This window comes from Muscardinus avellanarius (assembly GCF_963383645.1).
Source record: "Muscardinus avellanarius genome assembly, chromosome: 9".
Classification (NCBI taxonomy): Eukaryota; Metazoa; Chordata; class Mammalia; order Rodentia; family Gliridae; genus Muscardinus; species Muscardinus avellanarius.
In genome coordinates, this window is record NC_137795.1 from 5,435,645 (window position 1) to 5,451,922 (window position 16,278).

The window sequence follows — 16,278 nt, forward strand, 5'->3', positions numbered from 1 at the left end:
GGTGTGGTGGTGCACGCCTGTAATACTAGTACTTGGGAGACTGAGACATAAGAATTACAGGTTTAAGGACAGCCTCATCAAGTTCTGAGGCTCTCATTAACCTAGTGAGACCTTGTTTCAAAATAAAAATAAAATAGAGATGAGGGTGTAGCTTGGAGGTAGAATGCCCCTGGGCTCAATCTCTAGTAGAAAAAAAAAATCTAATTTATTGCATCTGATGATAGACCTGATTTATCCTAATATGAATTGTTGTACATGGTGGTGCACACCTTTAATCCCAGCGTGGGAGACTGAGACAGGAGCATTGTAGGTTCAGAGCCAGAATGCAACTTAGTGAGGCCCTGTGTCAAAATAAAACATAAAATAATAGGGCTGGGGGTATAGCTTGGAGGTAGAATGCCTCTGGGTTCAATTCCCAGTACCACACACAGAAAAGAAAAATATAAGAAAGGTAAAAGTACCAAATTTACAAGTTAATAATATAAATGTGTATGTGACAAATGACAGAATACCTTAATCCACTCTCCAGACCAAACAAATCAGCATTATTACCCACAAAGGCTGAAAACTGTGAGGAAGCAACTGCCATAAGCCCAGGCAAAGATGTAAGAGCACACACATAAGGTAAAATGCGGAGTGGAGACAAAATCAGGTTTGTTCAGACTCTTCCGCGTAACATTTTACATTTACAAGCCTGGAAAAATGCTTATAATGTCCTCAGGTAAGAAAAGTGTAACCCAAATATTTTATACCTAAACTGGTATATAGAAACAAAACAACAAAGAATAACATAGCTAATCATTCTGTGTTAAACACCAAAGAAATCTAGCAAACTATGAATTCCTCGTGACTCCACCTAAAAGGATTTACAGAGGGATACACTTCACCTAACCAAGAGATCCAGAAAAACGAAAGCAAAAAGACTGGCAATGAATACTGAGTCTACTGAACTGTAAGAGTAAAAAAAAAAAAAAGGGGGGACTATGATATATACAGTATGTACCTAACAAGTTTTCAAAGGTAAGGCTGGACAAGGTGAGAGGTGATACACGGGTTAACTGAGACAGTGTAGTGACTGATCAGGACAGGTGTGGGGGCCATGGTGGGGCACTGACCCATAATGCTATTCTCTGGACCCTGGGTTTGATCCTACTGGGGAATAAAAAAACAAAAACAAAAAACAGACAAGGGCAGGAGAGGGAGAAATGGAAAATATATTAATTCCATCACTGTTCTTACAATAAAATTAGCAGCATTTGTGCTGCTTGGGCACAGTGGAGCGTGCCTATAGTACCAGCTATTTAGAAAGATAAGGCAGGGCACGGCGAGTTTGAGGCCAGCCCAAAAGAAAAAAGAAAAAAGCAAACAAACAAAACCCCCTGAACATTAGGATATGACTTAAAACTATGCTATAAAAGTAATCATTAAAAAATAAAATAGTTACTCCTAACTAAAAGAAACACAACAAAGAAAACTGGCCCTTAAGTGAAACATTTTTAAGAAGCCATAACACTGGAAAGTATAACAACAAAATTAAAACTGATTAACATATTAAGAAATGTAAATGGGCTAATCATCAGAGGAAAAGAAAATAAAAATCAGGTGTGGGGGCCCATACCCATAATTCCAGTACTTAGGAGGTGAGACAGGTTCCATGGCAGCCTCAGCAAAACAGTGAGACTCTCGGCAACCTGTCAAGACTCTGTTTCTTGTTTCAAAAATCAGAGAAAGGGCTGGGGTAGCTGGGCCTGGTGGCGCTTGCCGTAATTCTGGTACTTGGGAGGCTGAGACAGGACTGCAGGCTTGAGGATGCAGCTTCCCTGTTGCACCAGCACTGTTTGTTAGCATCAAATTAATGCAGCAAGACAAAGAAACAAAACAGGTACATAAGCACTTGAAAATACTATCTTCATTTGCAGATGACACTTATATATCCAGAAAACCCAAGGACTCTATCAGCAAAATCAGTTTTGAAGTTCAAATAGTAAGAACAACTGCCTTTCTCAATAGTAACACTGGATATTAACTTTAACATGAAAGATACAGGCTCTTAATGAATGCAAACAAGCATGTTCATTAACAGGAAAAATGAAAATCTAAAAATACTACTGGTCAGGCGTGGTGGCACACACTTGTAATCCCAGCATTCAGGAGGCTGAGACAGGAGGATCACAGTTCGTGGAGACAGCCTCAGCTACTTAGTGAGGCCCTTTGAAACTCAGTGAGACCCTGTTTCAAAATAAAGAATAAAATAAATAGGACTGGGGGTGTAGCTCAGAGGTAGAATATCCTTGGGTCCCATCCCCAGTACCGCAAAAAAAATAATAATAATAATAAATAAAAATAAAAATACTACTGAGCAAAAGATACAATGTACAACTTTCTTAATGATTTAACCAAAAGGTTCCAGCTGAGTCTTAATGAATAATAAAATATATTTTATATGTACTCATGTGTACTCAGTAATATAAGAAACATCTGAAATTAAAAGTAACACCTTAATAGGAGACCTCACTATGAGAATTCCATAATATAAAACCGAATAAAGTTAAAACAAATATATTAAAAATCAGGGTCTCACCATCCCCAGTACTGCAAGAAAAAATTGGAGGAAAAAATTCTTTCTTAAATCAAACTACTGTAGTTTTTGCTGTTGTATTTGTTGTTTTCAACTCAAAAGAACGTATGGTTTGCCTCTTAGGACTGAATATCCAGGTAAAGCTTTGTTTTTCTGTATAGGCTTATTGATGTGTTCGTCCATTTTTATCAGCGTGGACTAGCCATATTTATTTTCTACTTTGGCTCTTTGGCCCCAGGGACTCTGCAGAGTGGCTCCGGTGTCTCTGAAGTGCCCTCATCCTTTGGTTTGTTGAGAGTCCCAAGCTTTCAGACAGTTCAAAGGGCTCCAGGCTCACCTTGACTTTCCCAGTCCTCGACCTAGAACCAGCCATTTCTACAAGGAGCCTGTTTCCTTCTACCAGAGAATTGGAATTAAAAAACCCAAACCTGGGTGCTAGATATCAAGCGTCAAAGAGTTTTCAGTTTTATAAGATCCCTCGTACCAAAAGGCATTACATGGGAAAGCCTGGGAATTGAGAGAAATGTTAATAAGTAGAGCATTGAACGACTAAAAGAAGACACATGTACCAAAAAAAAAAAAAAAAAAAAATGAGACCAAAAAGGCTAGAAATTCCAAATTTAATCTATTTGAATATAGAAAAAATCAAGCATTATCAGTGTATCATAAATATTTACATAGCAAAGGAATAGGACTGTCTAGAATCGATTTCTTCATACTTTTATGTCACTTTAAGACATGTCAAACGTTGGGTGAGATGCACAGCCGCTGTTTTAATCCTGCCATCCCTGGAAGGCACACTGAGGGCAATGGCGTGAACATCAGGGCAAAGGGTGTTAAAGGTGGATGCACGGCGGGGCCTCATGGCGCACACCTGCAACCTCAGGACTTGGGAGAAAAGAGGACCACAGGTTCAAGGCCAGAGTGAAATAATAAATAAATAGGGTTGGGGGTAGAATACCCCATATATATATATCCCTAATTGATCTTTTCATCTTAAATTTTATCACTCTCCTTTGCCCCCACCTACATATCTACTTAGTTACTCCTAAACATGCCCTCCCTTTTCTAACTCTTTACCCTTTGGATGATTAATTTGAAGATAAAGACTTATTTATTTGGTGGTACTGGGGTTCCTGGAAGCCCTTCTACCTCCGGGCTACACTCCCAGACTTATTTTTTTTTAAATATATTTTTATTTGGAAACAGGGCCTTTTTAGGCTAGCGCGGCTGCGCATGATCCTCTTGTCTCAGCCTCCCAAGCGCGGGGATTACAAGTGTGTGCCACCATGCCCGGCCTAAAGGCTAATTTATAGCAGGGTGTGGTGGCATGTGCCTGTAGCCTGATACTTGGGAATCTGAAGTGGGAAATTAATTGATCCTAGAAGTTCAAGACCAGCCTGGATAACACAGAGACCCATATAAAATAAAATTTATATGGGTCATGTGGTACATGCCTGTAATGCCAGCTACCTAGGAGGCCGAGGCAGAAAGATCATAAGTTTAAGGCCAGGCTAGGCCACTTAGACCATGTCTGAAAATAAAAATGGCTGGGGATGTAGTCAGTAGTAGTGGCCCTGGATTCAATTCCTAGTGCTGCAAGGGGAAAGAGAAAGCGAAAGAGAGAAAGGGGGGGGGGGGTGCGTTTTTTTTTTGTTTTTTTTTTTACTGCATATACATACATAATTTTGTGAAGAGGTACAACTGTTCACAGATGTGGGCTGAGTGCAGCTTTGCTCCTTAGCAAAGGAAATACAAAGAGACAATATATTTGAAAATGCATTTTATTAGTATTTATATTGGAACTTCCTTAAAATAAGAGTGTGTCAATATCACAAGCTAACCAAAACAAAATAAGAACCACTAACAAGGGAAGAGAAGCGTTTCTGAGCATTATTTCACTTGATCTTTTGTTTGTGTGTGGTAGTGCAAGTTGAGCCCAGGGCCATTCTCTGTTGGTGCTACCCCTCCAGCCCTTTTTAATTTTGTGCATTTGTTGTGAAACAGGACCTGCAAGCTTGCTGAGAGTCTTGCTACATGGCTGGGGATTCCTTAAACCTCTGGTCCTCCTGTCTCAGCCTCCCAAGTGCTGGGATTACAGGCGTGCACCACCACCTTGGCTCACCTGATCTCTTGCACTCTGATTTCTTCTTAAACTCAAGTGAACGTATTTGGAATACTGTGAATGATTAACACACACACAGACACTTACACACTTACACACACACACACACACACACACACACACCCCTGATGAAAGTGATTAAAGAAGAGCACAGCCCCCAAAGGGCAAGGTTTATATGAAGATCTATGAAGTGAAACAAATTAAGAATCATTAAATAAATAATGTGGTACTTCCTATCAGATAGTATTAATGAAAAGAGACATGAGTGTAAAATCTATTTCATGTTTTCAAGATCCATCAGAACTTTCTTTTTCTCACTGAACCATGTACTTTTAATTTCTCTTCTATGCATTTTATAATAAGCCATAATATATATATACTTCAACATAAACACATTTGCCTATGTACAGTCAGCTTTTTGTAACATTTCTATTTCTGTACAAAACAGAAATGCTTCTACTAGAATTCTGCTAGAATTCTAGTGCTCAATCTACCTGTCATCAAATTTAAACTTTATAGACTTCAGCTGTATAGACCACCATGTTGCTCAGCAAAAGTAGGAATGCTATTTTTCCATTAAAGAGCAGCTTTAAGTTGTTCCATCATGTGATAGCTGCTATCTGCCCATCCCCTATTCCTTTATTAGTTATTGTCCTGCAAGATTTTCAGATTCCTAACTTGGGAATAAATAACTATGTACAAAAGCATAAAGAAAACAACTTTATATTGTTAGTATGTTAGGACACTACTACTTGCCTACCTCTCAAAATTAAGGGCAGTATTTCTTCCTAACAGTAATAGGTCTTGTTTACTCGGCAGTCACCACCTGAAGAACTATGCACAATTCCTCATTTGCTTCTCAAATAACTATGAAACAGGTGCATTTCCTAAGTTCTACTTTTTACTGGGGAGAACTCCAAGATCAAGATTACACAATCACACCAGGCATGGTAGTACCCGCTTGTCATCCCCACGCTTGGGAGGCTGAGACAGGAGGATCGCACAGGCTCGAAGCCAGCCTCAGCTGCTTAGTGAGGCTCTCAGTAACTTAGTGAGACTCTGTTTGCAAATAAAATATAAAATAGGTCTGGGAGTATAGCCCACAGGTAGAAAGCCCCTGGGTTCCAACCCTAGTACCACACACACACACACACACACACACAAATTACACAATCACTAAGTGACAGAACTGCATCTGAACTCAGAAAGTTGAATTCCAAATCCATACTTTGTACAAAGCACTACTGTACTTTAAAACACTTTAAGCAGAAAATGGTGCTACTTTGGGGTAGCTGTGTGTTTACAGAAGGTAATAAAACTGAATTTACTGCCAAATAAACTGGACTTGTTATTATTATTACTCTTACTATTTGTTGTTGCTTTAAAACGGTCTAACTAGGTTGCTGACGGTCTTGCTACATTGCTGAGGCTGATCTGGAAACTGTGATCCCATCTCAGCCTCCCAAGTACTGGGATTTGTACAGGCGTGTGCCGCCACGCCTGGTGTAAGTTTCCTAGATGACGACTTCAGACCCATTCGTTTCAAAAAGTAAACATTTGCTACATTTCAAACTACTCCACAAAGAAGCATTGCAAAATGTTAACACAAGCACAAACAGGGAGAACATTATTTGGTGCTACTTTAACATTTTCTCTTTGTTTTGGTATTTCATTCAGTGTCCCTAGATATGGGTTTATTTTTATTTATGGCACTTAATCACACCGTGCTCTTCCAATCTGAGAACCCCCAGCTTTCGGTGATTCCAAAAGGGTCCCTGTCATGTCCCTTCCAGCAGTGCCTCTCCCCAGCACCATCTCTTTTCTAATTATACTTACCATCGATGCTCTAATTTCAGACTCCATCCACATACCTCTCAGTTTCCATCTCTGTCTGTTACACTCTGTGTAATTTCCTCAGATCTAGCTTATATTTCAGGAATACTCCTTGTAGCTATATCTAATCTGCTGCTTAATCAGTGAGATTTTAATCCTATGACTAACACATGAAGAGTTCAAATTTGAATATTTTTCAGATCTTCCTGTTCTTTGTTCAGTCTCATTTTCCCTTGACTATTTGCCTTTTTATAACTTTAATTATTTCAAATGAACTTATTTATAGTAATATTTAAAGTTCCTGGGTTAGCCATTCTAATCATATGCGCAGATTCTCACTCCTTCCAGGTATATTTTTATCACAAGTCCACCCTTAGTGGACTTCCCTATAAACATCCCATGTGGGTGGTGTTCTGTTTCTATTAAGCCCTTTTGAGTTACTGTCCACTTCAAGATTGCTACAGTATTAAGGGTTTGAAGGTTTCTTTTTTTTTTTACTTTTTAGATTGGTGCACTGTACCTAAATGGCGTACATGCACACATCACTCATCTACCCTCCCTCCCGCCTCGTCCTCATTCCCTCCCCCTCCCCCCTCACGTCTGGCTCAGTTGCTGACTTTGATATGCTTGTGAATGCACATCACGTACATTAGGGAATTCCCTCTTCTTCCTTCTCATCCCCCTCAGGCCGTCTAGAGCTCCTCCTATGACCCATTCTGACATTTCCTATTACTTTTCATTTTATTTCCTGAACAAAGTCAATTTGTACTATAAAAAATAACTCTTCAATTCAGTGCTGCTTTATCATGTTATGCTTTTGAAGTCATTTAAACTACAATTAGGGTTTAAATTAAAACTCAACCATAACCATCAATGCAAGAAGTGAAGAAATTTCAAATCATGGAACCAAAAACCCTCCACAGAAGGCAAAGTTCACACATGATCAGACAATAACAACTACCTTCTTTAAATTCTGCTTGGTGGTTGTCAAAGTTTTTGTTTCGTGGTGCCGGAGATTAAACCCAGAACCTCATACATGTTAATAAACAAGCGCTGTATGGCTGAGCTACACGCCTAGCCCCATTGTTTTTTTAACTTTAATTTATAAAAGATATTCCAATTTCAAAAGGTATCCGGAATCAGAAAGATTAAGATGTGTGTTGGGGACAGGAATCTTTAAACCAAGAGAATATAGTCTATAAGGCAAAGAACAAACATAAGTCAAAATGAGAACCTCAATGCCTGAAAGACCAGAGTATACCTACAAAGGGAGTAAATATGTTAGTGGTATGCTCGTGGGCATCTGGATCCCTAGACGGCTGCATGTGCACACTGGAATCAAGGTGCTGACTGCCTGGTACAATCATGTCCTTAACACTTGGGGAGACTGGCAAGGTTAAGTCTTCATGGACAGTGCAGAACTTGGGCCCTTTGCTCACTTGTGCTGCCAAACAAGGTTCCTTTCAATCAAATATATTGAATAGAGTCACAGTCGTATCTTGCTCTGCCCGTGGAGTTGGCCTACTTTCTGATGACTTTATTTTGTGGTACTGGGGGTGGAACCCAGGGGCTTTTCTACCTCCAGGCTATATTCCCAGAACTATTTTTATACTTTATTTGGAAACAGGGTCTCACTAAGTTGCTGAGAGCCTCACTACGTTGCTGAGGCTGGCTTCCAACCTGCGTGATCCTCCTGTCTCAGCCTCCCAAGCGTGGGGATTACAAGTATGCGCCACCATGCCCAGCCTTGATGACTTTAAAGAGCTGTTTTGATTCACCATTTGAGTTTATAAATTAACTCTCAAAACACAAGCTTATTTCATCTTGTACTTCTCCTGGTACACATGGCACAAAGTACATACACAAATAAAACAAGTATTTCTTAAATATAAACCTTACTGCCTTTAATCAAAGAACTGTAAAATAAAAACTGAACTTTGTATGATATAAAATATACTATGGCCCAATGGGGTTTGAAGATCAATAAAATTAGCGGACAATCTGCTAAAAATATTTAATTCAGCCAGGCATGGTGCTGCACACTTGTAATCCCAGTACCTGGGAAGCTGAGACAGAAGGATTGCAGGTTTCTTGACAGCCTCAGCAACTTAATGAGACCCTATTTCAAATAAAGAATAAAAAATAGGGCTGGGGGTATAGCTCAGAGGTACAATGCTCCTGGGTTCCATCTCCAATACCGGAAAGAAAAAAAAATTAACTCAGTTTTTGTTTGTTCTGAAACATTTTAGAAGATGACAAATAAGAAAATAAGGATTGTGTACTCATAAAATTTTTATTAGGTTCATTAACTATACAAAGAATTAGTAGGTCGATAAACTAAGCAACAAAACACATGAGTGAGGGAGTAAGTGTATGAAATCGTAGCAGTGCCTGGGCTCAACTTAACAGTGACTCGCGCTGAACATGCATTACGGCACTGTGCGTTTTTCCATCCCACCAAGACACCACTTCAGCGTTCTTTCCTGCCACGTTTGCCCTAAGCCTCCTACTTAAGCTCAGCCAGCTGCCTACAGTCTGACCATTTCCACTTTGCCACTCAATCTTCTTTAAGGAGTACTAGAATTTGGGTGTTCAGACATACTAAGGATTATAAAAAGAAAGTCGTGTGCTGGGTGTGGCAAAGCTTGCCTATAATCCCAGCACTCAAGAGGCTGAGACAGGAGGATCGTAGGTTTCAGGACAGCCTGACCAGTAGTGACCTAGCAAAACCCTTTTTCAAAATAAAACATAAAAAGCAGAAAAAGGACTAGAGGTATGGCTCAGAGGTAGAATGCTCTGAGGTTCAAGCCCCAGTACCACAAAAAAAAAAAAAAGAAAGAAAGAAAGAAAGAAAGAAAGAAAGAAAGAAAGAAAGAAAGAAAAGAAAAGAAAAAAAAAGAAAAAAAGGAAAAGAAAAGTTGAGGGCTAGTTTTTAAAACTAACCCAACATTTAAAGTATCACCTTTGTGAGAATAAACTTAGCTGGGTGTGATGGTGCACACTTGTAATCCCAGTACTCTAGAGGCTAAAACAGGAGGATGGCAGGTTTGCAGCCAGCCTCAGCTACTTAGTGAGATCCTGTTTCAAAACATAGAATAAAAAATAGGACTACGGGGGAGGGGGGCTGCTTTGAGGTAGAATGCCCCTAGGTTCAATCCTCAGTACCTTAAAAAAAAAAAATCACCAACTTACGTTAACTTTCTGGAACTTATCTTATTTGGGAGTATATCTATAATTTTATTCAGCCTGAAAATAAGCCCAACTATTCTCCTTGTTAATTGTGATGACACTTAAATTTTATTTCATAAATAAAAATTGAAAATTTCAGGTCTCAAGTTAATATGCATTATGCTAAAAACAAATCTCTTTTTTGAGCATTAGTACAATTTAAAGGCCCAATCTATTCGATTGGGAATCAACATTTATGAATTCAAATATAAACCTATAAGAAACCCAACAGACTAAAAAGATTGAACATCAAAGTTCTCCAACTTGCATGCTCTGAACCTTGTACCAGGTTCCTTGCTCAGGACTGAAGAGGCTGCTGTTATACAGACCCAGAACCCTGCTCTCAATGGCATTCTGGGGTCTCTGCCTTTAAAACGAGGCAGCTTATTAAGAATTTCCCGCAGGACATTACCAACCTACCACCTTTCATAACTGTCCAAATCAATCCAGTCAAAGCTGGCCACTGTCCAACGGCTAATTTTAAAATGTGTATATATTCATTCTAAAGAACTTGGGTTTTCTTTTGTGTGTGTGCTTCTTCTTACTGTGAATGATTATAGATATTTTATTTTATGCTCAATTTGTGGTGTGTGTGTGTGTGTGTGTGTGAGTGTGTGTGTTAGTTACTGGGGGTGGAACCCAGGGGCTTTTCTACCTCTGGGCTATACTCCCAGATCTATTTTATACTTTATTTGGAAACAGGGTCTAAGTTGCTGAGAGCCTCACTAACTAGCTGGGGCTGGCTTCAAAGCTGTGCAATCCTCCTGTCTCAGCCTCCCAAGCATGAAGAGTACAACCACACGCCACCATGCCCGACTTTATGCTCAAATTTTTAAAAGACTCAGACCTACTTTAAAAATGGCTGCAACTTTATTAACATCACTTTTTACAGGTAGTTTGCTAATTTGGGAATTGGAATACTATCAAATATTGAGGACTTGAATATTTGGTTTATAGCGTCACTAAGCAGGTTATGTATTGGTCCTTTTGTATATGCTGGGGGGGGGGGCCTAGGAATTGAACTCAGAGGCATTCTATCTATGAACTACACCCTACACCACAAGCCCCCCGTTTTTGTTTTTGTTTTTTTTAAACATGGCCTCACAAGGTTGTTGAAAGTCTCACTAAGTTGCTGAGGTTGGTCTTGAACCTGTAATTCTCTTGTCTCAATTCCAAGTAACTAGGATTGCAGGTATACTACCATGCCAGCTTCATATATCGGTACAATGACTTGAACACAGTAAATCAGGAAATTATAAACTGTCAAATATCACATATAAGAAAGTATTCTTGATATATTACAAAAAAGTAAAAGTACAAAATACTGAGATTGTACACAAAAAAGTTACTGGGTTTTTTTTGTTTTTGTTTTTGTTTTTGCGGGTCTGGGGATAGAACCCAGAGGCATTTGACCTCTGAGCTACACCCCCTGCCCTATTTTTTATTCTTTATTTTGAAACCAGGTTTCACTGAGTTACGGAGGGCCTCACTAAGTAGCGGAGGCTGTCATCGAACCGTGATCCTCAGGTCTCAGCCTCCCGAATGCTGGGATTACAAGCCTGCGCCACCACGCCTGGTTAAGTTACTGTGTTTTATATACTAGGTTTAAGATTTAAGCATTTTTATTTCTTGCACTGCTAGGGATTGAACCCAGAGCCTCAAGCACACTAGTGGTCTATCACTGAGCTACACCCTCAGCCCAAGACATTGAGAGGCGCTTGTAGTAAACATAATTATGGAGTGTAATGAGAAAATAGTAGATGGAATGAGAAGTCTATTTATAGTCTCAAATTTGGGGCCTGAATGAGATTTTTTCCTTAAGTGAATTTCAACTAGATCACACAAGGCCAATTCAATTTCATAATGCAGAAAAGGTTAGGCTACAACCAATAGATATATCTGTTATTCGGGGTAACTGCTAAAAGCCACTTTCACATATGGAATGGAAATGAATGGAAAGAAACGTTCTACTATCACTACTAAAACAGTGAGACTGAAACACTACTATGGTGGATGGGGGTTTCCTAAATCTGTGCAAAATACTATCTAAAGTAATACACTCGTCCCACTGTTAAATTCTACCCCCCCAACATTTTTATGACCTGAGAAAGCTCTGATTAATAAAGTGCTACTACACTTACTACACTCTTCATGTAACACCTTTATGGAACCATTGAATTCTGGCTAAATCCAGGCATGTTGGCACAAGCCTGTAATCCCAGTAGCTGGAAGGCTGAGGCAGGAGGATCATAGGTTTGTGGCCAGACTCAGCAACTTAGTGAGGCCCTATGCAACTTAAAAAATAAAAGGGCTGTGAGTGTAGCTGAGAGGTAGAATGCCCCTGGGTTCTATCCCTAGTACTACGAAAGAAAGAAAGAAAGAAAGAAAGAAAGAAAGAAAGAAAGAAAGAAAGAAAGAAAGAAAGAGGCTCAGAGAAACCAGTGACTATTCATAGACTGTAAGCTCCACCTCTGTTTTATTAATTGCTATACCCTTAGATCCTAACCTAATACTCCATACATAATAGATGCTCAAAAGACACATGGTACATTCAGCCATTCCTTCAGTTGGCTTTACTGTTCACTCATATTCTTTCTACTCCTTTAATTTCAAACCAAATTTTCTATCTGAAGTAGGTGAAATTTCCCTTATGCTTCTGAAGTTTTTTTTTTTTTTTCCTATTTATAAAATCTTGGGATAAACCTTTCATTTTCTCTTATTTTATTTATTAGAAGAGAACTAGTTGATTTTTTTGGTCCAACTTTATTTCAAAGTGTGCTGAGGCCACACTGATGATCTTTTCTTGGTCTTAAACATCTAGAGATTTTTCAGGAAAACGCAGCGCTGCCCAAAGCACTAGACCTGACTGATGGTCACCACGGCTCTCAGGGCTGGAGCCGTTTGTCTGTGGGGAAAAGACAGAACAGACGTGCAGGGCAAGGTGACGTTGTGATCTCTCATGCCTTCCCTTTCTTCTAGTAGCCATCTATTTACTGTTAGATATACTTTTATTCTGTACACCTAAATATATACCTTCATTTATCAATATGCATAAGCAAAAAGAAAAAAAAAACTTATGATCCCAGCCATGAATGTTACTTTAGAAAATGGCCATGATAAACATTACTATTTGCTTAGGCTTGACCAGTACAGCAGTTCTCAAAATGTAGTCCAAAATGTAGTCTACTTTTCCTGTTTTTTCTGGAGTAGGAAACGTGATGAAGTCTTTAGGTCCTCTTAACTTAGCGAGGTAAAAACTATTTTTATAATAATACTAAGCCCCATATGCTTTTTCCGTTCCCATCCTCTCTAGTTTGTTGTGATGTGGCATGTCATATGTTCCCTGAAAAACCATACTGAATGCAGAAAAGCTCTTAGCATTCTTTGTTATCGAGGCAGATATTAAAGAATTTGCAAAAATATAAGAAAATGCCACTTATCACTAAGTATTGTGTTATAAAATTTGGTTATTTTTCACTTAAAAGTTATGTCAACATTATTATTATTTGTGTGTGTGTGTGGTACTGGGGTTCCTTGAAGCCCTTCTACCTCCGGGGCTACGCTCCCAGACCTATTTTTTGTATTTTTATTTGGAAACAGGGTCTCTTACACGCCAGCGTGGCTGGCTTCGAACCTGCGTTATCCTCCTGTCTCCGCCTCCCAAGTGCAGGGATTACATGCGCCACCACGCCTGGCTATTTTGTTTAAATAAGTAAAAAGTTTCAAATTCTGTCTTAATTTCTAGTATGGCCAATATTGACAGCTATAACCCAATAAATCTAAGCTTTCCAAACTTGCCGATAATGTTGAACTAGTGAAGGGTCTGCAGACAAGAGTTTGAGAATGACTAATGGCTGGCAGATAGAGAAGAAACCAGGACCTTCCCTGTCATTTGAATTTAACTTGAAACGTGAAATTCACAAATGTTACAGTAATTTAAAATATCATTTTAAGGCACTGAACTTACCATTATAGGTTATCCTCGGCTTTGTTAAACACATCACAAGATGCAAATCCATTTCATCCGAGGGTACAAATTTTGAGCATACAGGGCACTTAAATCCTAAAAAGTAAAGGAAACCCAAGTTATTTTTCTGAATATCCAACTATGGTTTTAAAAAACATGGGAGACCAAACACATTCCAAACTTCAGAACTACACTTAAAATAGCGCACTGCAGTACTTATGTGCAACTAAACTGAGAAAGAAGTTTGTGACTATAATATTTGACTTAAATCAGTTTATGGAAATTATCCCATCATAAAATAAGTTCAAATGTAAAAAATGTGTCTCACTACACAATTCCATACCTCTCCCTAATGCAGAGTCCAGTCATTCTCGTTTCTACTTTTTCATATTAATCTATAAATATGACTTCATGTTACAATCATTTCTATTCTTATCATCCTATGATGATCAGGTACAGGACAGTGTACCAGGATAATGCATCCTGTACCAAGTTGGTACAGGATGCGTCACAAGGTATTATATCTACACGGTAACTTAGAACTACTTTGCCCAATCAGTGTTGTAAAACTACCTGATGAAGAATGTGAAGGCCTTCAGCACATCAGAAATGGGTCTAAAATCTAAGACTCCCAACATCTACATTAGTGGTTGCTGAGGTCTGGATGTGGTTTGAGTTTGTGCCTCAAAGTTCATGTGTTAGAAGTTTCATTCCCAGTTTGCTAGCGAGGTGATGTGGTGTGACCTTTGAGAGATGGGCCTCAATGAGACATTTTAGATAACTGGGGATATGCCCTAAGAAGGAATTAAGGTAGCTTTAATGAGATTCTGGAGTTCTAAAAGCCTGAACCTGGCCCGTTAATCGCTCTCGGCTCTTGCCCGCCATATGTTCCTGCCACTGTGGCTCTGCCTACCGTGAGGCCTTCACCAGAGCCTGATGCTAGCACCACACCCTTGAATTTCCAGGACCCAGCTTCGGGTATTTCATTACAGCAACAACTAATACAGTGGTCTTTCTGCAATACCATGCTATGAAAGTCATAACAAATAAAAAAATAAAAATAGCATCAAATCAGGGCAGATTTTTTTTTTTTTTTTTTTTTTTTTGGCGGGTCTGGGGGTGGAACCCAGGGCAGATTTTTGCAGCCAATTTTGATACTTAAATACTGGTTAGTTTCCCACAATAATCTATGTTAAGTATTTGCCTGGTATATTCCATTGAAAATAAACCAGCATAACAAAAGAGAGAATATGGTCTGGATTCAGCTTGACCTCACCTCCTCACTTCTCAAAGGCAACCTTCATGCCAGGCGTGGTGGCGCACACTTTTAATCCCCGCGCTTGGGAGACAGAGACAGGAGAGGATCACGCAGGTTTGAAGCCAGACGCGCTGGCGTAAGAGACCCTGTTTCAAAAATATAAAATAGGTCTGGGAGTATAGCCCAGAGGTAGAAGGGCTTCCAGGAATCCCAGTACCACCAAAAAAAAAAAAAAAAAAAAAGGCAACCTTCACACTCCAGCTCCCTTGCTGCTTAGGCATGCTTCTCTGCCGCCCGACTAGTCCCTACCACCCTACACTCCAACATTCTAAAAAGCTTGGCAGAGCTGCAAACTGACCCCATTAGCCAATTTATAGTTAAGCTAGGGACAAGCCAGAAGTCAAACAAAAAGATGAGGCAGGCCAATCAGTTTTTCTTGGAAATATGATTAGGAAACAGTTAGAGCCAGGCATAGTGGTACACACTTGTAATTACAGTACATGGGAGGCTGAGACAGGAGGGTCAGAGGTTCGTGTCCAGCCTTAGCAACTTATCAAAGGCCTCCATAATTTAGTGAGACCGTTTCAGAATACAAAATAAAATAGGGCTAGGGGTGGAGCTCAGAATAGAACATACCTGGGTTCGATTTCCAGTACCTAACACACACACACACACGATTAAGTACACTGGCCAGTAGAAAAAAGCCAAAGCAGAAAGTCAGTATATGAGAGACTAAAGTGCTTGTGATGGATCAAGGATCAACTGAACTTACGAGAGAACAGAAACTGCAGGAGGAACAGAAAGTTAGTCTACATGAAGACTGCCTACGGGCGTGCAGAGGGGTGCAGGAACACCGGGGAGAGACTTTAAAACTGGTAGCAGCCCAGTGCACTGGCGCCAGCCTGTGATCCTAATACTTGGCAGACTGAGGAAGGAGGATTGCAGGTTCCAAGCCAGCCTCGACAACTTAGCGAGGACCTCAGCAACCTAGCCAGGCCATTTCAAAATCAAAATTAAAAAGGGCTGCGGATGTAACTCAGAGGTAGAATGCCCCTGAGTTTAATCCCCTGTACCAACCAATCAACCAATTAGAAAAGATGGGTGGTAAGAGAGACATTCTGCAGATCTCTAGTTCCAATACCTGTGTGTTTTTGATGGGACTGTCCTCCCTCCACTGTGACCTGAAAGTCACTGGAATCCACATGAATCAGACCAAAGTCATACCTTAGGCAGAAGTTTATAAAGACTAGGAGGAAATTTTTTACATGGCCATTTATCCAGATATTCTA

At 39.7% G+C, this 16,278-nt stretch overlaps 1 protein-coding gene across 1 annotated transcript in view; it reads right to left on the bottom strand.

Annotated features, from left to right (window-relative positions):
• The window catches only part of ZNRF2 (zinc and ring finger 2), a gene marked incomplete at both ends in the record, with an annotated part of 80,255 nt that overhangs the window by 14,958 nt on the left and 49,019 nt on the right, over positions 1 to 16,278 (bottom strand). The window contains one exon of the mRNA XM_080700927.1: positions 13,732 to 13,827. Coding sequence (XP_080557053.1) covers positions 13,732 to 13,827 — 96 coding nt within the window. The remainder of the gene's footprint in view (positions 1 to 13,731; positions 13,828 to 16,278) is intronic.